Source organism: Aspergillus niger, assembly GCF_000002855.4.
Source record: "Aspergillus niger supercontig An04".
Taxonomy (NCBI): domain Eukaryota; kingdom Fungi; phylum Ascomycota; class Eurotiomycetes; order Eurotiales; family Aspergillaceae; genus Aspergillus; species Aspergillus niger.
Genome location: NT_166539.1, coordinates 827,393 through 854,362, shown reverse-complemented (window position 1 = coordinate 854,362; position 26,970 = coordinate 827,393). Strand labels below are relative to the sequence as shown.

At 52.8% G+C, this 26,970-nt stretch overlaps 9 protein-coding genes across 9 annotated transcripts; 5 read left to right on the top strand and 4 right to left on the bottom strand.

Moving 5' to 3' along the window:
* Positions 1–688: 688 nt before the first annotated feature.
* Positions 689–2,143, bottom strand: An04g03380 (uncharacterized protein; the record flags this gene model as incomplete). The annotated part of the gene is made up of 6 exons (XM_001401669.3): positions 689–1,008; positions 1,073–1,189; positions 1,245–1,262; positions 1,319–1,564; positions 1,703–1,838; positions 2,066–2,143. The coding sequence occupies 6 exons, from the start codon at positions 2,141–2,143 to the stop codon at positions 689–691; spliced, it is 915 nt and encodes a 304-aa protein (XP_001401706.1).
* A 124-nt stretch (positions 2,144–2,267) lies between these two features.
* An04g03370 (hypothetical protein) lies at positions 2,268–4,977 on the top strand (the record flags this gene model as incomplete). The annotated part of the gene is made up of 5 exons (XM_059747419.1): positions 2,268–2,387; positions 2,494–2,643; positions 3,321–3,762; positions 4,166–4,370; positions 4,551–4,977. The coding sequence occupies 5 exons, from the start codon at positions 2,268–2,270 to the stop codon at positions 4,975–4,977; spliced, it is 1,344 nt and encodes a 447-aa protein (XP_059600486.1).
* Positions 4,978–5,020: 43 nt separating this feature from the next.
* On the top strand, positions 5,021–5,863 carry An04g03360 (uncharacterized protein; the record flags this gene model as incomplete). Its single annotated transcript, XM_001401667.3, has 4 exons — positions 5,021–5,040; positions 5,105–5,213; positions 5,296–5,548; positions 5,607–5,863. 4 exons carry the CDS (start codon positions 5,021–5,023, stop codon positions 5,861–5,863), a joined length of 639 nt encoding a protein of 212 aa, XP_001401704.3.
* Positions 5,864–7,786: 1,923 nt separating this feature from the next.
* On the top strand, positions 7,787–10,435 carry An04g03350 (uncharacterized protein; the record flags this gene model as incomplete). Its single annotated transcript, XM_059747418.1, has 2 exons — positions 7,787–8,178; positions 8,215–10,435. 2 exons carry the CDS (start codon positions 7,787–7,789, stop codon positions 10,433–10,435), a joined length of 2,613 nt encoding a protein of 870 aa, XP_059600485.1.
* Positions 10,436–10,745: 310 nt separating this feature from the next.
* An04g03340 (uncharacterized protein) lies at positions 10,746–12,659 on the bottom strand (the record flags this gene model as incomplete). The annotated part of the gene is made up of 5 exons (XM_059747417.1): positions 10,746–10,748; positions 10,781–10,791; positions 10,881–10,914; positions 11,189–12,358; positions 12,471–12,659. The coding sequence occupies 5 exons, from the start codon at positions 12,657–12,659 to the stop codon at positions 10,746–10,748; spliced, it is 1,407 nt and encodes a 468-aa protein (XP_059600484.1).
* A 1,703-nt stretch (positions 12,660–14,362) lies between these two features.
* On the bottom strand, positions 14,363–15,568 carry An04g03330 (uncharacterized protein; the record flags this gene model as incomplete). Its single annotated transcript, XM_001401664.1, has 1 exon — positions 14,363–15,568. One exon carries the CDS (start codon positions 15,566–15,568, stop codon positions 14,363–14,365), a length of 1,206 nt encoding a protein of 401 aa, XP_001401701.1.
* A 939-nt stretch (positions 15,569–16,507) lies between these two features.
* On the top strand, positions 16,508–18,244 carry An04g03320 (uncharacterized protein; the record flags this gene model as incomplete). The annotated part of the gene is made up of 4 exons (XM_001401663.3): positions 16,508–16,954; positions 17,024–17,624; positions 17,685–17,759; positions 17,817–18,244. 4 exons carry the CDS (start codon positions 16,508–16,510, stop codon positions 18,242–18,244), a joined length of 1,551 nt encoding a protein of 516 aa, XP_001401700.3.
* A 1,316-nt stretch (positions 18,245–19,560) lies between these two features.
* On the top strand, positions 19,561–21,952 carry An04g03310 (uncharacterized protein; the record flags this gene model as incomplete). The annotated part of the gene is made up of 2 exons (XM_059747416.1): positions 19,561–21,123; positions 21,224–21,952. The coding sequence occupies 2 exons, from the start codon at positions 19,561–19,563 to the stop codon at positions 21,950–21,952; spliced, it is 2,292 nt and encodes a 763-aa protein (XP_059600483.1).
* A 750-nt stretch (positions 21,953–22,702) lies between these two features.
* On the bottom strand, positions 22,703–26,086 carry An04g03300 (uncharacterized protein; the record flags this gene model as incomplete). The annotated part of the gene is made up of 5 exons (XM_059747415.1): positions 22,703–23,319; positions 23,375–24,117; positions 24,168–25,648; positions 25,712–25,930; positions 25,988–26,086. The coding sequence occupies 5 exons, from the start codon at positions 26,084–26,086 to the stop codon at positions 22,703–22,705; spliced, it is 3,159 nt and encodes a 1,052-aa protein (XP_059600482.1).
* Between the last annotated feature and the right edge of the window lie 884 nt (positions 26,087–26,970).

Genomic DNA, 26,970 nt, shown 5'->3' with positions numbered 1-26,970 from the left:
GATCCCATCCTTTCGCCGGCGTCTCCAATCTCTGGGTCAGCAACTCCACCGGCGAAGTAAACTAATCACCTCAGCTTGATAAGCTTGATTCTGCAGCTCCTCCGCACTTCTTTCCCTCATCTAGCGGGACCACCTGCTCTCCCCTCCTCATGTGCATGCAGCTTGCATCTTCCATCCCCAATCATGGTTCTTCCGGGTCTTCCAGCCTTGTCGCCCCTCCCCGAATCCTCGCCATAAACCCCTCGCTTCCCCGATTACTCAATAATAGGTTGCAGTTGTCGCGGATATTCAGAAGCAGTTGAATATCCTTCTACCGCCAGCAGTGATGGATTTCCGACTTGTTGCACGACAGATAACCGTCAAGACACAAAGCGTCGCTACAGCCACAGATGTTCTTTGCCGAGTCTAGAAGGTATGGTATGTTCTCGCCAGGGGATCTGCTAGTTTACAAGGCCTATAATGCGTCAACTAGTGGCAATATAAAAGCATCCCCGGTCAGAATCATGACATGTCATCCAAACAAGCTGCCGTTGTAACCCGCCTGCTACGTGACTCCACCGCACCATCAGCTGCACCGAAAGAAACTCCCTTGATTGTACATAACAGAGTAAAATGCGCGTGTCGAATTCCCACAAGAGTAAGTTGATCATCCCAGAAGCCCTGCAACACAATGAAATCGCTTTATCCTTTACTCGCTTGATTCGGGCTCGTCGCCCTCGGCACTGTCATCCTTGGAAGCTTCGGCATTTGCCTTGGCCTCGTTTTCGTCCGCTACCCGCATGATAAACGCCCATTCTGTGACGCTTACTGGCGTCACACTCAGCCGGGACTGCTTCAGCACCTGCATATTTTCAAGAGCCCGCTCGGACTGTGCATATGATTTGAGATCGTTCAGCGTAATCATTTTGTTGAACTTGCGCCGGAACTCTACGTGCACAACCTGCCACTTGGGATCGTCTCGGTTCGACTTTTCGTCGTAGTATGGGTGGGCGGGGTCGAAGGCTGACTCTAAACATGCTCGCCGTATTAGCTGACCTTGTCCTTTCCAGAAAGGGCTCGTGTTAGGACTAACCATCTGGTGAATGCTCCTGGACAATCTCCATGATACCCGCAATGCCTGGTACTTTGCAGTTGGAGTGGTAGAAGAAGGCGAGATCACCCTTCTTCATGTCACGGATATGTTTTTGTGCTATGTCGCTTGTAAGCCAGAAGGCTAGCTTGCCACCGCCAATGGTCTCACTTACCAACAGGGTTACGCACACCTACTGGGTGATCAGCAGACATGTCAATCATTCAAGGCCCTATTATGGAAACGTACCGTCCCATGGCTCCGGCTCCTTGCGAGAAGCCAAGTCATCAATGGAGAATTTTACATCAACACCTTTCTCTAATCGCGATTCCGGTTCAGCCTTCATCAACCAGTATGAGCGTCCTTCGAAGGATGTGGTATCGATCGTCTCTGGTTTCGTTGTTGATGAGGTAGGTTCGGTTCCATTCTCGATCGGGTTCTTCCTTGGCCTGCCCCGTTTGCCCTGCTTGGGGGTTGTAGATTTTGCGGGAGTAGCTGGTGTATGTCAGCAAATGCTGTAGATAATATCATACCGAACACATCGTTGATAGGAGGCTGGAATGACAAAAGAAATCGTGTGGGCGTTGTCCGTAAGAGCATCAGAGATAATTATGGGACGAAGAGGGAACTGACGAGCATTCGGATCTTTACGAGGACGGCCACGGCCTCTTTTGGGGCCGTCAGGGCGCTTGGGAGTACTACCCTCAGGATATTTCCTGGGACGACCCCTCTTTCTCTTTTCTCCGGTAGCCGGTGTGTCGGGCGCGGCCTATGTAAATAAGAAATGATTAGTATTGCTTGAACGTAAAACTGGGAGAACATAATCGTTTGTTCGTGCATTGGATGTAACATCGATGCTTCCTATCATTGGAGAAGAGACGTGAATGACACCGTGATTAGCCAGTGGGCGGCGATCGCGTATTGGACGGGCCGACTGGTTTGATAGGCGCTACCTCGCGGGTAGTATTGGCGAATTTGTAGATAGGAAAGGCTTACCACTCTCTTCGCAGCAGGTGACTCGGTTTCCTCGGCGATTGACGCGCTCTCCGACTTGCGTTTCCTTTGGGGTGCCATGTTTGGTTGATAGGTTGATGGGGGGATATTTATCTGCGCGATAAGATCCACGGGAGATTTTGGGGAGACGGAAGAGGGAGACGGAACAAAGATCGAATGGAGGGTCAGGAAAGGACAAGAGTAGATGAAGACAACAAAGGGATCAGCCAGTCAGGAGCCTGCCAGCGGGGAGGCGCTGGGGGAGTTGGGACACGAGGATCCAGGCGCGCCTAGAAGTGTGGAAGCCAGCCAGTCAGTCAATCCAGTATAGGAAAGCTTATGAAGGAACCGATGAAATAATGTGTGTTCACAAAGGTTAGCAACGGAAACTAACCAAGGTACGACCAACTGTGTCTTCCGGCAGTCGAAAGGAACAATTAGACACGACAAGACGCGGTTCTAGGCACGCACTGGGCAAGAATCATAACAGGATCGCGATGGGTGAAGCTCTGATTGCGGACGAGTGGACGGGTCGAGCTTCTCGGGACGCGCGGTGGAGCCCCCTTAGGCGCTCCGCTGGGGTCACGTGGACGTGCTCGCGGAGACTCAGGTACCCTCACCGAACAAACTATAACTATTATTATTACTCCGTAGGCGCAGGAACAGCCTGGAAAATTAAATCCACACAGTATATATACCCCTGTCATAATTTGAGGGCATTGTGCTACCTTGTCAGTTAGATTGATGCACCTCACTGCTAGCAAGCTCGTGTCGTCAACAATCACTGTTTGTTTTGTGTAGGCCACTCATAACCGTGATTTTGCCTAGCTCTTAACCTGTACTACCTGCTACACCAACTATTAGGCACCATCTCAATAATGATCCCACTAGTGTCCAACCATACTGCCTAATATGCCGATTACAGTTCATGAGATCTTTCAACATTATGATTGGCCACTGTGTTCTCGGAGATCCCCTATAGTAATAGGTCAAAAATACTGGATTTCTGTGAAGTGACTTCTCCTATGTGCATCTCAACTCTTCAGTACTGTTTTGCCAATGCGATGAGCTAACAAACAAGTGAGTTCAAAGGAATGTCGTTTCCAAGTTGACTGGTTCTCTCAAATCGTGGTCTATCCACTCCGTGCCTCAGAAGCCTCAAGTTCATAAGACTAGGAGCAGGTACCTGGGTTATATTGCCATCGACCGGAGATCGGGTAGTATATGCCATTTATAGACAGTCTGAATCGGTTCGTAGTTCTTGTTCCGCAAAAAATCTTCTTTCCCTGTCATTGGACATCATTCACCTTCCCGAGATGAGAGTCGGCGTGATCCGTTGGGCAAGCTCCAGAAGTATACTTTAATGCGGACTGTACACTTTGAGCAGAGTAAATGTTGCACAGAGTTACCACTCGGCCAAACACCACTGCTCTATCTCTTTGCAGAACATATCAGGATCAAATATTCATCTGCGGGTGAGGAGTCAATGAGATATATTGGGAGAATTGAACTATTTGCCGGACTTGCGCGATATGTTGACTGTCCCAGAGAGATTGTAAGCAGATTGGTCCCTGGAGAGGAGAGTATGGCCATTTTGATTGGGAGAGCAAAACTGATAAAATTGTCGGTGGAAAGCGCCATATTCAATGATCAAGTGATCTTTCAGCCGAGCAGAGTTCGCCATGTACGTTTCCGAACGGGTAAGCTAATGTACCCAGTGAGCATGGCATTCCGGCAATGACTGTACGGCGGCATCCAAAACACGGTAAGTCTTTCTCTTGTTGCAACAGAAATTCATGAATTCAGACAACATCCATCCCCCATTTTTATAACCCGTGATGCCGTTATACGATCAAGTCAAGACAAAGTTCCCCCTTCTAAATCCAAGGTCACGCACAAGTTGGGCACCTACGTTTCTCCTCGTCAAGATCTCACACAGGGGTGAGTGGACCTTAAGTCGTTCTTGGTAAATACCCCTAGGAGCTCTTTCTGGGAGACTTGAGTGATTATGTATGCGACGTTATGGCAACCCCCTTTTCTGTAGATGCTTCTTGCGATGGCCCTCTAGCTCGGACATCACTTACTGTAATCGTGCGCAAACAGTAGTAGATCAAGTAGTCACCGGGAAGATGGGTAAGATGGCACGCACAATTGCGCCATCATTCAACATCACCATTGGCCCCAACAGAACAAGATTGTCGGCCGAGCCATTTTCTTGCAAGGTAGTCGGCCGACAGCTCTCGGGAGGGAAGAGAGTCGAAACGCTAGCAAGCGGCAGATACGAACGAACAGAGTTGGGCACTCAGCAGTAATTATGTGGTAGTAGGCACCACATTGATTTGGATGATGATATAGATAGTAATCACAATAACTATCTACAGAGGAAGAGTAGAAGCGGAGGATGAACAAGAGGCCTGGCCTCGCACGGTTCATCTCCTCCTATAGTTTAGGAACAGTGCCGGAACTAGAGGACGGTACATGAGTTAAGGTCAGTGGTTCGTGCCTTGGGGAATCCCAATCTCGCCTTGGAATTCAGGTTCCTTCTCTCCAAAAAGATCCCGGAGGGGGAGGGGCATTTCCCAATGCGGCCGGCGCTAAACATCCCACCTGGAATGAGCTCATGCGGGTCCAATCAGGGCCGTTCTGCCCCGTGGGCGGTGGCAGATTGCGTGATCGGGATCGCCTGCCCAGCGGCTGTCATTCGTTGGAGGGGCATCCAAGCTGTGGTTCGGGTTCAATGTGGATGTTGTCCCCCTCTGCCTCGTAGCTCCATCCCCGTTCCATTCACGGGCTCCTCGTCTCTTGGTTCCCCGACCTCGGGCCTCATCGGGGTATATTTAGTACTTCCAGCTTCCTCCGTTGCATTCATCTTCTTTTGCTTCCTACTCATCCTTCTCTTCTACCATTCTAATTAAAAAAGTTTATACCCACCCCTCTACAACTCCCTTCACTTTCACAATGGCTCAGGAACGTGCTCCGTAAGTGCTATCTAACACTCCATATCCCCTCATTCAGCTCAATTCTGACCTGCCACTTTCTCAGTCTCCGTCTCGGCTCCGTTGCCCCCAACTTCGAGGCCGACTCCTCCAACGGTCCTATCACTTTCCACGACTACATCGGCAACAGCTGGGCTATTCTCTTCTCCCACCCCGTTAGTCTCTCCCAGCCGCGTTATAAACACAACCAGCATAGCCAGGAAGACGGCTGGCTAACACTACTTGCAATTGGTATAGGATGACTTCACTCCCATTTGCACCACTGAGCTCGGTGCTTTCGCCAAGCTCGAGCCCGAGTTCACTGCTCGTGGCGTCAAGCTCATCGGTCTGAGCGCCAACGGCACCGAGTCCCACCACGCCTGGATCAAGGATATCGATGAGGTCAACGGCTCGAACCTCAAGTTCCCCATCATCTCCGACCCCGAGCGCAAGGTTGCCTACCTGTACGACATGGTCGACTACCAGGACACCACCAACGTTGATGCCAAGGGTACGCTCTTCTATAACTTCCCAAGTGACGTTATGAGGACCCTGCTAATATGTTCCAGGCATGGCTCTCACCATCCGCTCCGTCTTCATCATCGACCCCAGCAAGAAGATCCGTCTGATCATGTCCTACCCCGCCTCCACTGGTCGTAACACCGCTGAGGTTCTCCGTGTTGTCGACGCTCTGCAGACCACTGACAAGCACGGTGTCACCTGCCCCATCAACTGGCTCCCTGGTGACGACGTTGTCATCCCCCCTCCCGTCTCCACTGAGGACGCTCAGAAGAAGTTCGGCGACATCCGCATTGTCAAGCCGTGAGTTGTCCTTCAAAGCCCAAACTTACAGAGATGTTGCGGTCGCTAACGTGATGAACCAGTTACCTTCGCTTCACCTCCCTCAAGAAGGAGTAAATTAAGTCATATAATGACAATATCCCGCCCGATCATCGTCGACTGAACCTCACACAGAGGGGTGGCGTACCGATCATGATTTTAAAAAGATGTTGTGACGGGTCGGTAGAGGGAACGCGGTATGAAAGTTATGGCTATGATGTGTAATAGTTTGATACCTCATGACAAACAATCGATTAACAACCCCCAAAAGATGTGACCAAGGGAAAAGCCCTCCCCCGCCTTGGCTAGTAAGAAACGTAAATAATGATTCTGCGTGTTGGGATCTCCACGCAGGAGCCACGTCTGCGATGCTTTGGTTCCTGCATGGCGCACCTTAGAGGATCCTGTCGCTGTCCATACAGAGCGACTGGTAGCATGATCAACAGTAGTCTGGCCCCGTCGAGTGGCGATATGGAGCTGGAGTCCCGTCCTGCATGAGAACACATGCAACATGACCCTGGTCGCGAACGGCTGAAAGGCCAGCAAAAGGGCAGAATGCGTCGCCTGTGCCATGCCTCGAATGAAAACCCGTCGATACCCCGAGAATGTAGGAAGGTGAGATAGACTGCTAATTAGGGGGTGAGCATGCGAAGAGCAAATATCAGTTGGCTGAACGTATACAATCATCCGTCATTCGACAGTCGCTGAGCCTCATAACCTTTTTGGTCACAAGGCATAGTGTTGGCATGCAGATGTCAGACTGTCAGATTTTTCGTGCTTACCCCCTTCTTCCCACCCTCAGTTAATTAAGTTTCCCAGTATGTGTTCGCACCGTCCTGGGGCCGAGGCTCTGAACCGATCACAGGGGACCAAAAGACTGTACTTTGGAATGAGGTGCGTCGCCGTGTTCTTTCATCGTCGTCGCAAGCCTTTGTCTGTCAAACAGGATATTCCACCCTCAGAAGCAAAGCTGTATAGCTGAGTTCCGACAACCTAGCCAGAGAAGTGTGAGCAATTGAATGATGGAGGTGCTACCCTGACAGGACCTCCGAGTGTGCTATAAATAACAACTAATCTGGTGAGAGGAATCTCCCGTTCTGATTTGACATCATGGTTCTTCCCTCCAAGTTGCTGATACCTCAACTCTGAAACAGGCTCGCACCCTCCCTCGCTTTTGAGTTTGACCTGTCAGAGGAATTGACTTTCCCAGGGTTGGGTTGCATATTCTGCAAACTCTCCCTTTTAGACACTTTTCTCCACCGTGATCTGACCCAGTAGTGCCTGGACCGTTTAACGGGTAACCGCCAACTAGTCTAGTGACAAGGTAGCGAGACCGCCTTGAACCCGCACTTCACCTCCCAACCCCCGTCCTTCTCCTTTCCTTCAATCGTGTTTCCTCGATCGGGCTTCAGTGACGTGGTCGGTGGTTCATCCCTTGCAGCAACTTATTCTTCGAGTCAAGAGCCTCTTGGTGCACCTCCTTGCCTCTTCCCCTCGTCTAGGTTGCGGCAGCGGCGGGGAAAGCCAGCGAGTGCTCTGACGGATTTCGCCTTTTCCGCCCGCCCCTGATCTGGTCGCACTACCCCGGTCCGATTTAGACGTCGAAGATCGCCCCAAAGCCATTCGTTTCGCTCTCCTATCGTGCCCGTGCGGCTTCACTTGTCCAAATCCGTGCCTAGTCGTGCTATACGGCTGTGATGATACCCTGTCGAATCGAGATCCCTTTAGCGCCATACCAGAGATAAGTCGTCGAGGGTTGGAAACAGCGTGATTTTGGAGAACAACCTTTTTCTTTTTTTGGATACGCAGACACAGTCGGTTATATGAGAGTTTGATTGGGAGTACGAGTGGAAGGACGAAAGTCGGTTTCTGTGGAATTTTCTAGGTGGAGGATTCATATACCGCCAAGATGATGTCCAGAAGCCAGTCGAGCTTGGGCTTCATGGACGCGGGGAGGGATGATCCCTCTGCGCCAGGCGCTCAACCTGGACATCAAGCGCCACCGTCCAACTCGGGTCCCATCAATCTGTCAGGTCTGGTGTGCAATGTGCGCCGAACAACTGGCAGGGAACCGCATCCGTTGGTCGGGGCAACCACGACTATCCTGGGCGATAAGCTCTACGTGTTCGGTGGTCGTGTTCTGTCTAAAAGTCGCCCGCAATTGACGTCGGACATATACGAGCTGGACTTGATCCGGCGTCACTGGACGAAGATCGAGACCACCGGCGATATCCCCCGCCCGCGGTACTTTCACAGTGTCTGCGCTCTGGGTGATCACAAGTTGGTGTGCTATGGCGGCATGTCGCCCGCACTGAACGTATCAAAGGAGCCGGCCAGTAATGGCTCAGGTGGACAGGAAGCACAGCCAGAAGTGGTGGTCATGTCTGATATCCATATCTTCGATGTACCATCTCGGACGTGGACCCGTGTGCCTGCCACAGACTCGCCACAGGGACGCTATGCGCACTGCGCGACCATTTTGCCTTCGAGCGCCCATTTCACCTCCGCCACTGCTCCACTCTCTGCAATCCATCACAATCCCGCCTCGTCAAATCCGCACCAGGGATCGATTGGGGTGGATATCGACGGGTTTGGAGGAGCGGAGATGGTGGTCGTAGGAGGGCAAGATAGCTCAAACCACTACATCGAACAGATTAGTGTGTTTAACCTACGGAGCCTCAAGTGGACCAGTACCACTCACCTGGGGCGAAGCTGCGGTGCCTACCGAAGTGTGGTCGCTCCCTTGGTAGGCATGAATGTTTCCGACATTGGGTCTGCCGCAGACGATGGGGAGGCACAGGAGCCGTTGGAAGAGTCGCAGGTCGAGGGGTGTCCGATGTTGGTCTATTCTAATTACAACTTCCTGGATGTGAAGCTGGAGCTCCAGGTGCGCCTCCCAGATGGCCGCCTGATCGAGAAGCCCATGCAGAGCCAGGCGTCGCCTCCTGGCTTGAGGTTCCCCAACGGAGGAGTCATCAACGGTCATTTTGTCGTGAGCGGAACCTACCTGACCTCGTCGAAGCAAGAATATGCGCTTTGGGCCCTCGACCTGAGAACCCTTACCTGGGGTCGGATCGATGCCGGCGGGTCTGTGTTCGGCCATGGCAGCTGGAACCGTGGAATTTTGTGGCCAAGAAGAAACACTTTTGTCATTCTGGGCCACCGGAAGCGCAGCTTGGTTGAGGACTACAACCATCGTCGCATCAACTTCTCCCACGTATGTATGGTCGAGTTGGAAGCGTTTGGGCTCTACAACAACGCGTGCCGGACCACGCCCACATCGGGATACATCTCGTACAGTTCTCCGGCAGTCCCTGCATCCATGCAGCACAAATTGACCAAGTTGACCTCCGGCGGAAGGCCGTTCACCTCCGCGTCTGACGAGCTAGGCAGACTTGCCCAGTCTCTGCCTGAAATGGCCGATATGGAGCTGCAGGCAGTCGGAGGTGAGCGCATCCCGGTGAACTCACGCATCCTGACTCGCAGATGGGGTCCTTATTTCATCCAGCTTCTACGCGAGTCTTGTGATAGCGGGATCGCCGAGACTGCCACACTACGTCCAGCAGTTGCCATGTATCCCAGTCGCAACTCGAGCATCACCATCACCCCGTCACTGGGGCAAAACAGCACGTATTCCAATTCCAGCACTCTTGTCAGCAACCGCTCAGTCACCTCAAAGTCCTTGTTAGCGAACCTTGAGATACCCTCTGCGCATAGCCTTTCCCCTACCTCTCGTCCTCGTGTGCTTTACCTCCCCCATACCGTCATCACTCTTCAAGTTCTTGTCTACTATTTCTACACCTCGTCTCTTCCCCCCGCCGGCTCACCCCTCTGCACCCCACAAATCCTTTGCTCCCTTCTCCAACTCGCCCGTCCCTACCAAGTCGACGGCCTCCTCGAAGCCACCGTCGAACGCCTCCACCAAGTTCTCGACGGAAGAAACGCCGCTGCCGTCTTCAACGCTGCCGCAATGGCCGCCGGCGGTGGCCGAGGCACCGGCTTCACAAGTGGCCCCGGCGGCACCCTGGAGGCGCTGAACGGCGCCCACGCCGGCCACGAATCCTCCTCCGGTACCGGAACCACCACCTCCCAGAGCCACCTCACCTCCGATTCCTCCGACACCGAACACGGCACCTCCGCCCTCTCTGTTGCCAGCAGCGCCAGCGGCGTCATGGGCTCGCGCGGCATCCCCCTCCGCATCAACACCAACATCTTCAGCCGCCGGCACCGCAGCAACGCCGGCGTAGACCGGGACCGCGAGGACTCCATGAGCAATGCCAGCATTTCCACCTCAGCCTCCACCAACACCAGCTTCGACCACTCCGACTCCGAAATGGGCGGCGACCCGACCCGTCCGTCCCACCACCGCCGCAACACCGACGCAGAACTCCGTCCCGAACGCGAGATCTGGACCGGAGACCTCAGCAGCGTCATCGGTCTTCAGAAGCGCGGTCTCCGCGGTCTCATGGAAGGTCGGAGGCTCCGGGAACGCAACAATAAACCTGCTGGCGCAGCCGATCATGTTGCTACTGCTGTTGCTCCACCGCCTGGCGCGTAGAGATTTTAAATCACTCACATACATGTACAGTTCAGTCGCGGTTAAGGGGGATAGGAGAAAGGAAAGCGAGAGGAAGGGAGAGGAGAATAATGATGAACGATGAACGATGATGTGTTATTGCATTGATCATTGGGATCCTGTGTCATTTCTATCCATCTTGTCTATCTAGTCACTTACTACAGCCACATTAGTACCTTTTTACCGCAAGAGGAGGAAGAAGGTTGATATCTACTAAATACATAGATTTCTTTCTTTTTTTTTTTATTTGTGTTCTCTGCTCTCTTTCTTCTTGTATATTGTCCATTCATGGTTACTATTAATTCACATAGTATTCTAAGTGCTTACAATATTCTTTCCTTTCCCCTGTGTTAATAATTCTACAGTGATGAATCCCTGCTCGTGGAATTTGATCATGCATTGGTTGTTTTTGTCTGCCTTTACTTACCATCAGATCTGTCGGTGATATTGCAGATACGACGCTACCACCCACAGTACTGACGATTTCTCTTTTTGCTTGTTCGGACTTTTGTGGAGCAAGCGCGGTATGCATGCACAGCCTACTTGCTTAGGAACCGACCTATGACTAAAATACGACTGCCTAAATTTCCATATCGCTTCAAGAATACCAATTAACTTAACATATGCAAAATGAAACAGATTCGTAAAGACATGACATTAAACCCTTCGGTGGACATTACTTCGTTGACTGGACAAGACCCATGCCTCCCACAGTAACCTCTGGTCGTGGCTTACGCTCTCTCCGTTGTCTCCTAACACGTCGGATGTATGTCCGCGCAGCTGTTCGAGAGTGGTTTCGGAAAAGGAGCGACGAGTTTTACCTGGAGGGCCACTGTTCGAGTAGTAGTCCATGTTGAGGAAGGCCTTGTGCGGGGCCATGTCGGGCGTGGGTTGTACGACGATAGCAAGTGTCGGCGTTTGAGAACTGCCGGTACCGGGTCCGGCAGCGTCAGCGTTGTGATGGGCATTGGTGTTGATGTTGGCGTCGAAGTTACTGGTGTAATCGATTCCGCGCAGGTCTATGCGTTCAAGGAGGTCCATTTCGTCGTGTAAGACGGTGAGAACTTCGCGCCATCGTCCACCGGGGCGGAGATAGACGCTGGCTAATCGGACGTTGCGTAGCTGGCGCCTGTGCCGACGGATGAAGGCGATGATTTCTTCCGAGCCGAGGCGCCAGCCTTGGATGCTGAGGGTTCGGAGTCTCTTCCACTGGACGTGGTGGAAGATTTGCTCTAACGCGAGGTCCAGTGGCGCATTGGTCGGGAAGCCTAAATGAATGGTTGTGAGATTCTTGGCAGCCAGGAAGAAGTCGTGGAAGACGTTGGACAGCGTCTCCATGTATGTGGATAGCTTGGCTGCGGAGTGGAAAGTAACATCTAAGCTCGCCAGTCGTGCGCCCAGTGCGGAAAGACTGGTGGATGGGGCTTGCAGCAATCGCACGGTTGCTTCCGGGCTGATCTGCGGCCCGACAAATCTCACCGAGTTACAATTTGATTCGAGTAAAGAGATGCTCAAGCTGGTGATAGCTCTGGTGCAGGCGGGTTCCCAATCTAGACGCGTTGTTCTTCCCAATGAGCGCTCGCGTATGTGGTCTAGCAATTGTTCGTCTGCTTCATCTTGCAATCGGAGGAGCTTGACTTGTTGTAGAGATGAGAATGCTGCTATCGCGCGTCGCAGCAAACGTAGATCAAGGTTTGAATCGAGTATGTATTTTTGGTCATCGAGCCGACGCCGGTGGATGGACGAAACGGGAAGGTTATCTACATCGACCCCATCCAGGATGTGGGACCAACCTATATGATCGTCAGCTTCAGGCTCGCAACATGCCGGGCGGGTCTTCAGAGACGGTACCGCTTCCTTGGTAGAAGGGTCGCACCATGTACGTGAAATATCTGACATGACAGGCTAGCTGCATATTCAGAAGGTCCTCCAATCTTCGGAATTCGTGGGATGAAAATCGGAGTACAAAACTGGTGAATTTCCGGGGTGTGCCAATTCGCTTGAATCTTCTGCAGACAAGTCTGAAACGATCCAACTCGGACTTTTCGCCGAAAGCATGAGTCGTGCCATTGTCGGAGTCGCGAGACGAGCCCTGCGGACTTGTCGGGGAGGGTTCGGGAGACAGATACTCTGACCCCAGAAGGTATGAAAGTATATCACTGATCAACTCGTCTGCCAAGTCTTCAATGTGTCGAGGTCTCTCCATGGTTTTCGCACAGCGAAGCAGCCGCGTGGTCGGCTGCTGTGGTCACTCGCACCAACATGGAAACCAGTCCAGGTACGAGAAGGGTATGGCAAACAACGATGCGCCAGGTCGGAGGTTCAAGAAGAAAGAGGAGACCAGGAAGGGAACGACACTGATTATAAAGACAGGGAGTCGAAGAGAGTATGAGCAAAGAGTGACAGCAGACAGCCGGGAGGTTTTTAAAGGATCATAATCACAAAAATAAAATGAGGCGCAAAAAAGTTCGAAAAAGAAAAAATAAAAAAAAAAAGGGAGAGCAGAAAAAGAAATTAAGAATTGGAGAAAGGAAGGACGAAAGTGATACATCCCCTCTCACACTCCCAGCACACTCTCTATCGACTGCAGAGTAGACGGCGGGCCACAGGTAGAGCGCTTGCAGCAAGTGAACCTGTCTGACAAGACTTAGAGCGTCCCACCGCGACAATCCCCAATCCCGTCATTCGAGTCGACTGGGGGGGTTTCACCTCCGAATATCTTCGCCAGGACCATTAGAGGACCCCCCAGTTGATCAGACGACTGGATATTGGCTGAGAGAGCTGCCACACAGGGTCACATGATCGAAACAGCATGCGGATATCCAGCGCGAACCTGCAGGAGGGAATCTAGGAGAAAAGACGAAAGGATTGGTAGGAAGAACGACGGCAGCTGGCTGGACCGGGGATAAGGGAAGCAGCAGGAGGGAGGGGGGGAGGGGAGGGGAGGGAAATGATGCGACATGAGAGTCTGTTGCGTGCAGACAGACGCCCACTGAGTTGCTGCAAGCAAGGGAACCCCGCCTGGAACGCGAATCAATGGCGGCCTGTCGTTCCCAAGCCTAGATCGTCCCTGCTTGCGACTGGCGAGTTGCGCACGGCATTTATTCCCTCCTTCTGCCCCATCTCCGTCGCCTAGCGCAATGGAGCTGCTCCATCGAACCGGGGGGTTGCTAGTAGCAGGACTAGTTAGCAGCACGGTATCGAGATTGCAGAACTGGATCGGAATCGCCAACAATAGTATTGCGTTGGTCCGGATTGAAAAGCCTCGCGTGGGGATGCTGTGAGGGAAAGGATCATCAGCCCCTAAAACACTCTGGGCCAGTAGCCCCCGAGTCCAGGGCGCAATCCCAAACGCCGGGGAGATAAGATGGGTGGTGGTCTGTTCTCTCTGCTCTCTTGCTCCAGTCTCTTTGCACAAAGAAAACAACTCATCCCGAACCCTTCTCAGGGGTAAATTGCGGTTAGGTTTAGGACATCAAACAAAGAGAGAGATTCAAATAATAAGGTCATTCAGAAACCTCCCGGAAATTAGGAAAGGAGTAAATATAATAATGGCGGTTGGAGAAAGAAGAGAAGAAAATGAGAGTAGGCCACCACATATTAGTGCGGAGACGGTTTATCTTACAAACCCCATTGAAAATATTGAAGCTCATTCCTCGTCGCGTCACCTCATCAAGAAGCACCATCGCGACACACAAAAATCAATATGATTAACGCATGACTCGCTTTGTTGTCCCTGGCTGCTGGTGATGCCGGCATTGTATGTACAGGATCACATCGTGCCCAATCATCCCCATATCTGCACGCCTGCCCTGTGCCGTTTCAGGACAGCTGTCAATGTCTAGATTCTCGAGCTTGACGACTGGTTCGCATAGCTGCCCGCACGCTTTGCCAGTTCACTGCGCTAATTTATTCCGTTGCCATCTCCATCCGACGCCGTCTGATATCCGTGCTGCTTATCTTCGACGCGAAGCTCTCGGCATCATCGGTGGGAACTTCGCCTGTATGTAGTACGTCGACTTCAAACACCTCCAGGCTCTCCCAGCCTTTCTTTGCACGCTCCTCATTGACCGCGCTCCCACCTGCACGAGTTTCCTTGGAAACAACAAGAGCACTAATTCCCTTGTCGGTGACGGTAGGGCCAAAAGGATCTGTGATCTGTACCAGCTTGAAGACTAGATCTGGCCGCATTTGCATCTGAATGTACTTGTCATCGGGCCCAGACCCAGATTCCCGTTCAATACGCGGCGCACTGGTTTCTGGGAGACGGAAATCCATGATGGCCGAGAGGAATGACCCAGTGCTCATGCATCGCTCGTCCCAGCTTTCCAAATATTCAGCATACTTCTTCTTCGCCAGCAAACCTTCCCCTGTCACCCCGACGGTGATCTTCCGGACATTACCTGCCTCCACGTCTTCAGCAGGCTGCAATACCAATGCCGTAGCTGTGAGCAGAAGCTTGTGGCCAATGTGAAAGTGATCGAAAGTGCCTCCTACAGCCACAGAGTAATGCGTAGTTGATGTGTGGTTATCGTCCATCACCAAAAGGGATTCTGCAGCCTTCCAGTTGGGTGCATCTGGGATTGCGCTCATGGATCCGCCGTTGGGGTCCCTGGACTCAGAATAGAAGCTACTGAAGGCCGTTGCTAGACCCTGACCTACTTGGTTATCCGGGTAGTATATGTAATCCCACAGTCGTCCAGACCGCGCCAATGTCTGCAAGTCAATGATAGGGCCGTCACACGGATTGTCCCTGGTGACGGCAGTCTGGACCGAGTCGTAATCGAGCAAGATCACACGGGGGTCAATACCACCCGGACCATCAAGCTCAATGCCTTGCTCAACACATACAATCCCAATAAGCCTATAGATGCTTTCCAGAAGAGACTGGAGGCTTGAAAATGCCCTAGTGCGTGGCCGACATGAGGGGGATAGGAGGCCAGGAAGAGAGAGCGCAATATCTAGTATAGCCGTGTGATTGGCTCCATTGAGTTCGCGGACAAGCTTGGTGCAAACACCCAACAGGACGGGCTCATATGCAGCCTTGAACTCGTTGAATGATGCCGAAGGGGGTGGCGGCAGCAGAAGCAGGGCCGAAAGTTGATCTGAAGCCATATTGCGGGGAGGAGGGGGGAGCTCACGGGTGGAGCCTAGTAGAGAATGAAGAACACAGCAAGGGTATAGTTTCAGAGCGATGACGATAAAGTCAAAGGGTTATACAACGCACGATGTACGCTTTGGTGTGATAGAAGAGTGTAAATCCCCGCCTAGCGATCCGGTGCCAAATATCTGCCGTCCTGCAACGCAACACAAGATCCCTTTCTTTCAACTCTGATGGATGATGGAAGGAGAAGCGCAGGAATTCCCCGCGATCTGAGTGGCTGAGTCAGCGGCACGAGACTCCCCTCGGCGGCGCTTTGCTGCCTCATCGCTCCTCCCTTCGGCCCTCTCCTCTTCTGCAGGCATTCCTTTCCCTCGTTCGAGCTCCAGGATGTCTCTCTGACTCCCTAACCGTTCCTCCCCCGTGATATGATCCAGATCGAGCACATCCTTGGTGCAGTCGGAGCTCCTAGCGCCAATCCCCCCCTCTCCGGATAGTCCTCGTACCCTCGTTATCGCCCTACGTCTTCGAGTCTGACCCCGATCCGAGAATCTCATTGAGCTCCAACTGCTGTGCGGTGGACTGCGCCTTTCATTCTTGAGGACTCAGGTTGCTCGGCCATTGCTGCCATGTCGAATCCTACGCAGCCTTTCGACTCTCGGCGGGCGACAAGCTACGGTCGACCTGAGGAGCTCCATATTCCATCTGCGGGCCCCAATCTGCAGCGACAATCGATGTCTCACGAATACCCCGCTGGTCAAGACAACCCTGTCCCTTCTATCAACGTTCATTCATTGGGGTCACAACCGGGTCAGTATGGTGGTGGTGGAAGCAGCGGCGCGAGCGGAGTACTCCCGGGAGCGCTTCAGCCGGGCAACGTCAACCGTCCACCTGCAGTATCAGTCAACACTGCACCTTCGGCGCTACCAACCCTACCAGAGCTGAATACCCCAATGCAGCCAACATCACAATCAGGACAACAGCCACCGTCTGCGCAACAACAGCAAACGCCCCAACAGCAGCAGCCGAATGCCCGCGCCAGTATGGTCAACTCTCATGGGCATTCTAGATCCAGCCCAGCAGGGTTTGAGCAGCCAAAATACAGACAGCCAGGCTCCTCTCCAGGCTCTGCATATCCTCCCCATACTCCCCAGGGTACAAAATACTCGCCGTTGGGTCTAGCCGACATCCGACCGACAGGAGACCTTCTGGGTGACCCAATCACCAGCTCCGGAATGGCACCGTTCAACGGGGATAATCCGGTACCTACCAATAGCAACTACATTGCTCCTTGGCCTATATATTCTATGGATTGGTGTAAATGGCCTATTACGGGGAGCTCCAGCTCGTTCGGGGGCAAAATCGCCTTGGGAAGCTACCTAGAGGACAACCACAACTACGTACGCATATACCTGCCACTTCCCCCTGGTCATCTTCGCAGCTTCATATTGTGCTAATCTGGGGAATAGATACAAATTATAGATACTCATTGGACACAACCAGACCCGGATACGCCGGACGCCGCTGCGGGGGAGATTAAACTCGACTATGTGAAGACCGCAGAGGCCACCCATTCGTATCCAGTAACACGGATCCTCTGGGAGCCGCCATCATCTCAGAAACAGTCTACCGATCTGTTGGCCACATCTGGTGATCATCTGCGATTATGGTCGCTGCCAACGGCGCAACCCGTACCAAGTTCCAACTCCATTACGCGGTCGGCCAGCCAACACGCACCGACAGCGAAACTGTCGCCGCTGGCTTTGCTCTCAAATTCCAAGTCACCCGAGCATACCGCTCCAATCACCTCATTGGACTGGAATACAATTTCCCCCAGTCTGATCATTACCTCCAGTATCGATACCACCTGCACAATCTGGGATATTCCCACCCTTACCGCCAAGACACAGCTGATCGCACATGACAAAGAGGTATACGATGTTCGATTCTGTGCGAATAGCGTGGACGTCTTTGTCAGCTGTGGTGCTGATGGTAGTGTGCGCATGTTCGATCTCCGCAGCCTAGAACATAGCACTATCATCTACGAGCCCACCGAGAAGCATGAGAAGGGTAATGCCAATTCTTTCTTTACCAGAACCTGAATAGTACACTAACGGGTACATGCACTAGTCCCCACTCCGGGCAATGGCAGTCCTTCTGGGCAAGCCCAGCCCGTATGGCCCCCGCCTCTACTACGCATCGCTGGTATGTATCTGGTCGAGCTGGCTGGTTGCCATTGACACTGGACGCTAACTGTCATAGCATCGCCCCATGATTCCCACCTTCTTGCCACTTTCTCGCAAGATTCCAACATTGTCCGGGTTCTAGATGTCCGGCAGCCTGGACAGGCTCTTCTTGAACTGAAGGGCCACGGCTCCTCCATCAACTGCGTTGAGTGGTCGCCCAACCGCCGCGGAGTCCTGGCTTCTGGTGCGGACGACTGCTTCGTACTTCTGTGGGACCTCATCAACCAGCACAATGCGGCTCCTGTGCCTCCCATGCCTCCCGTCCCGCACAATGCGGGCACGCCCGCGACACCCAGTGAGCGAGGTCCAGCCGCCGTGTGGCTCTGCGACAACGAAGTGTCGAACATTAGCTGGTCGCCGCAGGGCGGTACCACGCCTGCCGGGCATCCGCGCGACTGGCTCGGGGTCTGCGGTGGACGTGGACTATGGGGAGTGGCACTGTAGCGCCATGGAGAAAAGCACCCTTAGACGACATGTTTTCCATCTTATACTACACCATCGTCTCGCGTTGATGTGTTTTCTTTTTTTTCTTTTTTGTCGTTACTTTTTCTTTGGATTTTGCTGCCACCTTCGGTATCCCCCTCACGCTGTAAAGAGACTTTTGGGATGTTAACTGGCATGGTATGAGTGAACGAATGAAACGAACTAGCGTATAGTCGAATGAGTACCTAGGTGTATTCCAGGGGCACTTGGGTTGTGCTTTTCTTTCTCTTCTTCATACTCGTTTACAAGTGGATAAATCAAACGTGGAGTGGAAGAAGCCGGGTATACTATAGCTACTACTCTCGCCAATCTATATACAACCTGCACCATTGACAAACATGAAGCATAAGTTACTAGGAGGAATGAGCAGCTGCGGATTTGACTCGAAAGAAATAATGAATGAATAAACTTGGGATACCTCGGCCTTCTTTTTTATCGTACAGTATCGCGGATTTGGACGGAACCAAGAACCGGCTCGAAATGGCGGAGACATAGTCCAAGGCACGATAAAAGAACACGATAATGGACCTAGAAGAGCGGCACCAGATGTCAGGTTGATTCTGATGTGTACTAATCCTTTTGATAAGGCATAGGAACTTAATGCAGATGGGTGTGGAGGTAAAGGTAGCGTCGCAATGGGACTCAGAGCGGTGCAACATCAAGGCGGAAGGCAGCAGGACTAAGTAGTAGTACTACCTCCTACTATACACTCAATGCTTCTTAACGACTACTTGCTGCTTATCGGTGATGTGTCTCTTCCCCAATTCTTGACTGACAGCGGCCAGCAGAACCATTTCTCATCCTCACTACACTGCACTCCAAGCTGGCTGTTCTTGTATTTCCTTTCATCATCATCATCATCATCATCATCATCCCTCTTCTTCCCCTCCAAATTTTCTTCTTCAGCCTCTGCATTCATTCTATGGGAGCTCCGAGCCGCCAATCGGCCACCCGCCAATTGCACGCCAGAAGACGTGCCGATCCCGCGACGTGAACTTCTCGACCTTCAATTCAGCTTTCCTCATTCTTCCCTTCTCCTCTTCCTCTTCTACTTCGGCTTCCATCCCGGCTCGTTCATTCCTTCGCCCTTCCACCCCTCAAATCGCCAACTCACCGGCGATTGCCTCATGCCGTCATTCCTCGCCAGTCTCTCGTGACCTTCCCGAGCTTTCTGGTGAAGTTCAGCTGCCCCGAGTGATCGTGAAAGGGAGTCTGCAGCTTCCCTCTTTCTTGCTACTCAACACCTTCAGGTCGTCGCTTTCTAGCCAGCTGTCACCATGGACTTGCGCACCATCATGAACACGGAGAGCGCTGGCAACTCCAGCGCTCCATCCCAACCACAACCGTCGCCATCTCAAGCGCCTCGCGATTCCTCCGACCCCATCTATCCTCCGCGCGACCAGCTGCCATCCTCATCCTCCTATCCGTCAGCCTTTCCCGGCCCTCCGCCGCCGCAACGATCCCATGCATCCCCCGAGCGCTCTTCCTCCTACGGCTCTCTTCAATCACCTTATCAATATCGTCCCTCACCGGCTATAATCCCGAGCGCGCCATCCCAACGAGCTCCGACCCCGCCTCCTTACGGTGCCTCCGTCTCGCGTGACTCCTTCGCGTCCGTCGCTTACAATCAACAGCAACAACAGCAGCAGCAGCAGTCCCCCGTCGCTCAACAACGGTCGCAATCCATCCAGTCTGTTATAACCCCCTATTCTCATTCCTCCAACTCATTCCATGCCAGGGAAAGTTCCCCGACAGGTGCTGCACAACCTTATCCGTCGCAACATTTCTCCCCTTCGGCACAAGGATCGCTTCCCAATACACCACGAGGGTCTGCTGCTGCTATCTACGCCCACCAGTCGCCCCAATCTTCTGTTCGTCCCCAATCTTCAGGTCGTGATTCTCTCTCCAATCGAGCTTCCAGTCCGTGGGTGGGCCCGGATGCTGCCGCTGCCGCCATGCACGTGTCGCCCTCCGCCGCGGCGCGGTCGTCGCGAGCAGAATCAAGGACATTTGACCAGACTCCGCGCAAACACAGTTCCACCTCAGAAAGAAGGGAGTCCGACGAAAGTGTGAGCCCCAGAACTACCTTCCTCCCCGGGTCTCGCCCCGAAGCAGCTACGGCGCGTCCCGACCAGACAGCTATGTCGCAGTCAGAACACGTTGAAAATGGGATCACCATGAAAGAGGGCCAAACTACGCAGCATTCGCCCGCACATCAGCAACATATCAACAGTTCGCCCTCGTCGAGAATGTCCATCACAAAGGAATCGTCCGTGGATGATTCAACTGCCCAGTGGGTCCAAAAAACTAGAGTGGCTTCAGACCCGAACATCACGTCGAGCCCGCAACAGCCCAAGCGAAAACGGCGAAGACTCAACGAGCTGCCTATCTACGCCCAAAAGTGTGCTCGCTCAAAAGGGAGATGCCCACCAATTCCGAAGCCACATCCGCCTATTCCCAAACACGCAAGAGACTCGCCGGCAAACCCCTGGATCGTGCGCCAACGCGCCGTGTCCTCTGCGCAGGGAGCGGTGGCTGCTGTCGCTCCACCAGTTAAAGTAAAAGGGGACTCCACGCCCGTGAATGGACCTTCGACGCCGCAGCGGCCATCCGAACCTCCACAGGTCGGTAGCTTGGGGCCGTGGGAACCGTCTATTACGGGATTCATCCCGCACGAGGAGGTCACCAAGATCGTCGCTGATTTCCTTTTCCAACACGTCGTGCTCCGAAATGACGCCATTGCAGCTCCTGCTGGGGCGGCCGCTGCGGGTCAAATGCCTATCATCGAGGTGGAAGCTAAGCTGGGTCAACTCATCGACATGGATCGTGGGGAGCGGATGGTTCTGCCAATCTTGACCGAGAGTGTTGTGAACAAGGATAATCCGCGCTTCAGGACTGCGTTTGAAAGCACGATGACCGTGGTAAGTAACCCTTCACAAGTTCATGTGTGATAATCAATCTAACTCCGCAAAGGCGCAACACCGAGCTATGAACAATTTCCTGAACGAAGCCGTGAAAATGTCCATGCCCCAATCAAATCAAGGCCGCATCCCACTTTCATACGCTCACAAAAAGGAAAGGGATACATTCTACGAAGTATCCCCCAACGAGCTTCCGCCAGTCATTCGACAGAACCTCAATCCGCGTCACAAACCTAAGGTGCGAGTAACCGTCGATCAGCGAACGGGCGAAGTCCTCGCAAAGATCGTCAAATGCCGCATCGCCGACCTTGACGTACACAGCCCCCGTACCTGTGTCGACTGGCGAATCAGCGTCAACCTCGAAATGAGCTACGACGGCGATGTTAGTAACCTGCCTGTCGCCGATGGAAGGGGTGGCCGTGGCGGAGACCGGAACAAGGATCGTATGAGTTATCGACATCTAGCATACCAGATCGATCTAACTCAGGTTGCGAAATCAGAGGTGTGCACCCCTCAACAACCCGCCCCCATAAAAAAAAAAAAACATGACATGCTAACATCCCTTCCCTCACTCCAGCCCCCCGTCAAAGGCGAGTTCGAACACGAACTCGAAGTCGAGATTTCCGCCGCCGAAATCCGCCGCCAAGGCCAAATGGCTATGACGGGGGATCCTAAAAACCAGTATGAAGAACTCATCAAGGGTTTCGTGGACAATGTCCGTGTTCTGGCACGTGCCGTACCGCCATAGTCTTTTGCTTTCCACGTTATTTCTTTCCCTTTATTGTTTCTGTCCAACCCCCCCCCCCCCCTTTCCTACCTACCTAACCGACTCGGTTGCGACGACAATCTTGTGTCCTCTTTCTTCATTCCATCTCTTGAAGAATCTATTTTATCTCTTTTCTCGCACATAAACACGGATACACAAAATGGACGACGGATCGCATGCAATTTATCTATCTATGGTCGATGAATGTCTTTGCTTTGATTGTGATTTATCGGTAACAACTGTAGAGGATTGCATGAACTTGTCTTCATATGCAATTCCTCTTTTTTCTTTCTTTGCCATGTTTTTATACTATGTATTTCTATTTGAGGTCTCAAAAGCCAAGAAGGAACGAATGCAAGCAAACAAGCAAGCGGAAAGGATATATTCATGTGGCATATTTAATTTTCTTTTCTTTTCTTCTTTTTGTTTTCTTTCTCTCTCAGGGTGTTAGTAAGTGGCGTCTCACTAGGTTGTTAATGTAGATGAGATGGAATATGTAAGTGATGGATTGTAGTAGTCAGTAGATGATACACATAATACAGCGATATAAAGGGATAATCTCTGTCCAACGAAACAACCATGCTTCTCGGATATGATGTGAAATGATATGATGTGATTAGAACGTATGAAGCACAAAACAAGTAAAAGACAAAGATGATACGCCCGCATTTTGTCTATTTTCACACAATCATTTCAGAATCTTTGCTTCTGTCCTCTCTTGATTGAACAAAATCAAGGACTGGGTGTCCCCTCTTCATATCGCGGACCGCCATCGTCACCATCTCCGTATGCACCTGCGCCTGGTGTCGCGGCAGAGCCGCCCAGAGCTGGTGTGGGAGCATCATATGGACGACTACCGCCAGCGTTGTCGAAAGCCGCTGGCGTAGGTGCGTCGTAGGGTCGCTTTGATGCGTCGCCGGGGGTGGGCGCGTTGAAGGCACCCGGGGTCGGGGCACTATCTGCCCAAGCTCCGGGCGTGGGTGCGGAAACACCAGGGGTGGGTGCGCTTCCGTAGGCGCCGGGGGTAGGAGCAGAATAGCCTCCAGGAGTTGGAGCATCGTAGCCACGGTCCTTGGTGCCGTTGCTGGCGCTGGCTCCGGCCCAGGCGGGAGTGCGGTTACCGGCGTTCGAGGAGCCCCATGCGGGGGTTCGGGAGCCAGCGGCGAAGGCGTCGAAGTCACTGTTGCCAGAGCCAACGTAGGGAGTGCGGGCTCCGGCATTCCAGGCGGGTGTACGTGAGCCGAAGCCTCCGTAGGCGGTTTGGCTGCCATCGTAGGGATTGGAGGTTCGGGAGCCGTCTTGCTTCCAGGCTGGGGTGCGGGAACCGCCCATGCCGGCCCAGGCGGGTGCTGTAGAAAGGGTTAGCATGATGAACCGAGTGTTGGCATAGAAGGAGATGCTTACTTCTTGATGATGAGGGACCGCCCCAGGCTGGCGTCCGGGACGAATCTCCAGCTCCCATTGGGGTACGGCCGCCTTGCCAGGCAGAGGGAGGCCCTCCAGATCCTCCATGCGGCACGCGCGGTCCTCCCCGGCCACGACCCATGTCTATCGTCTGTCCTGTGACAGGGTCCTTGACGACGAGGATGTCCTTGGGTATGGAGATCAACTTGTTTTTAGAATGCAGCTCCACACGAGCCTGCATATCTGTAGAGTCCTTGACGATACCAACAAGACCCTTGAACGGTCCTTTGCGAACCATGACAGTCTTACCGATCATTCTGTCACGGCCGAAGCTCTTTTGGGGAGGGCCCATCATACCACCAGGCACACCGTTCCTCATCAAAGCCGGGTTCATCTTTGTGAGATCAGGTCCGGTGGATCTGCCGCCCTTGGCTGAGACGGTAACAACGTTGGTGGTGCGGACAACCACGATACCAGAGTTCTCGGCTTGTGCTTTGTTATGCAAGAACAGGAATGAACGGTGAATGTGGATAATCACGCCGTTTCTCTGTTCGCCGTAGACCTCGCGAACCGTATCTCCATGGCGAATCTCTGCGCCATTGCGATCCGTAGCCACAGCATCTTTGCGGGGAGTGATCTTATTCGCGACTTGTGTGGGAAGAATCGTCCGGATAGAGCCGTTTTGGTCCAGTACTCGCAGGGACTCCCGGTCAACCTTGACGATACAAGCAACGGTGGCAGCACTGCATGAATTAGATCCTAGTGTCCATGGCAGCCGGAGAAGGGAACTTACTCTAATTGCACCAAGTCGTGAACGTCGAACATGCCCAGCTTTCCATCTACACCAGTCTCAGCAGATAGTCGGAGATCTTTGCTGAAGACTGTGATTTCCTGCATGCTCATGTCGCTAAGCAATGTCACTGTGTCGTCCTTGACCTGTACCACCATACCCAGCTCATCCTGGTATCTGCTGCCGCCAATAACCTTGACATGGTCACCCTCTCTGAAGCGCTTGCGAAGGGACTTGACAGGCGCATCGATTGTCTGCCCAGCCAGATCGCCCTCCGTAACCAGCAGAGTCACGATGTCTCCTCGAGTAGAACTTGTGCGACCGATTAAGCCCTGCTGTTCACCTCGGAACACTTCCACCGGGTCACCGGGCAGGTAGGAGTCTTCAGCAGCAGAATTCTTCAGCGTCTCAGCCAAGGAAGCCAGATCCAAGTTCGAGGTGCCATCCTCGGAGCCGCGAGCAAACATGGTGACTTCCTCGAGTCGAGGGTTGACATTCTTCGTGATAAGATGTTGAACCTTCAAGTCCTTGATCAAGAAGCCATCCACATATGTCTCGCCGAGATAGTTCCACGACTTTCCACCCAAACCAGACGTGGCAGACAAGTACTTTGCATGCTTCTTCTTGGCCTCAGCTTCACTGAACGCACGCTGGGGAGGCCGTGCCACTGCTGGGTTCATGCCAGGGCGCTTCCTCTTCGGATCGGAAATAGGGGCACCGATATCTTCGTTCATTCCGTAATCCAAACGCGGAATCAGTCTCACTGTCACTGCCAAGCCGTTTGTTTCGACTTCCTCAATCTGTGCCAGATCGCCCTGGTATTTACCACGCTTGATACGAACCCAGCCACCAGGCATGAGCTCTTCGGACTTCTGTACTCGAAGGAGGTCGGGCATCTCTCTCACTGGGACCAAGATCATCTTCGTCCTCGGATACACATTGGTCATGTCCTGTAGTGCATCCATGACATCGGCCTGCCTGCGCGCCTCAACATAGATATAACCGGCCATAGCACCCCCACGTTCGAAAGCCGACATGATCTTAATGGGGTTTCGAGATCCCGGAGGTCGCTCTTCAATACGCTTCTGGATTGAGAATACGACTTCACGTTCCTTACCGGCCTTGCAGCGAACACCCCAGATGCTAGGGTCGTCCACACTAGGAAGAAGCAGTCGCTTTGGAACAACCACTGCGTCAGTAGCCGCAGCGCGGTTCCGTCCATAGCGCTCCTTGAGCATCTGTGCCTGTTTCTCCGCATCCATGCTGGCTGCCAGTTCACGCTGACGATCAAGCTGTCTGTGTCGGCGGTCGTCCGTTTCAGCACCGACAGGCAGGGCGTCCATATCATCCGGGTGCATCTCTCCACCGAATTCCGCCAGTTCGTCCTCGTCATCTTCAGCCTCATCCTCATCCTCGTCGACACCGGCTTCTTCTTCGAAGAACGAGTGCACACCGGCTTTGCGTCTGCGCTTCCGTGGCCGTCCCTACAAACGAAACCATGATCAGCCGGTGACCTTTCCAAACTTAGGACCAAAACCTATACTCACAGCATTGGCATCCTCGTCATCATCCTCCTCCTCTTCCTCTTCGTCTTCATCCTCTTCATCCCCTTCCTCCTCTTCGTCGTCATTCTCGCCCTCCTCATCGTCATCAGCGCCCCTTCCGGCGTTGTCTTCACTGCCAGCACGTTGCCTTCCACTCCGCCCAGTGTTCACTTCCTCCTCGTCATCGTCATCGTCGTCATCGTCTGGAGCGCGACGCGCAGCCTGCTTTATTATGTATCAGTGAAATAGTTCACTTTGCCACCCACTTTCACAACAAACCTTAGTATCTTCATCCCCGGAGTCATCCGCAGGAGCGGGGTTGAAGTCGTCGTCCTCCTCTTCAGACCCGAAGTCTTGGTCTAGCACGTTTCGAGACATGTTTGAGGGCGCAGGGGGGTGGATGGTGGCTTCGCAAGGAAAGCACAGATGAAGACAAAGACCAAGTGTTGAACAGCGTTATTTGTCGTCCGTCAAGCGATATCGATTTGTCTCAGCTCGATTCTGATGCTCAGTGGAGTCGAACAAATATCGAAACCGGCACTGTGAAGGAAGCTGTGGCGAATACCAGCTCACAGAAGTGTATAGAGGCAACGAATTGTCCGAAAAATGAAGAACAGGAGTGAGCGAATCCAAGACAACAAATGGCAGTCTATGTAGAGAGCAGAAGCAGCCAGCAGTAAGGTCCCAGGAGCTGTTTTGGGCGGAGGGTTCCGTTCGTTCGGGGAGACCGAGTCCGCGACCGCGACAGGATAGGTAGTGTTGTAGTCCCCAACGGGGCAGAGTAAGGGTGAGGTAAAAGAGAGGCGGATCTTTCCCACAATATGCCAAGTCAGACTGCTAGCACATAACAGCCGCTGGATTGGCTTGGAGAGAAGAAGAAGTGGTTGCTGAGATGAAAAAGCTGATTTTGGGGAGAAGTGGTGGCCGGAGTTCAAGATCGATGGCTTCCATCGGGCGGACGTGTTGCATGGCTGGTCCTCCTGCCGGGCCGGAATGCGCCCGGCGGCATCGCTCTTGCTCTTTTTGATGATCTTGTTTGCTCCATTGATGAACATTTTCTGAATGGTTTCTTTCATCCGAGCAAATACCCATATCGATACTAACACAATCAATTTACTGAAGGGTGGAGTTTATTTTACCAAGCTAGTTCATATTTGTTCATATAAATACACCATATGGGAGATACAATTTCTCATCCGACCCGCAAAAGTGGCTATAAAAAGCGACTACAATAGTGATCTATGTACCCTCAAAAATGAAAG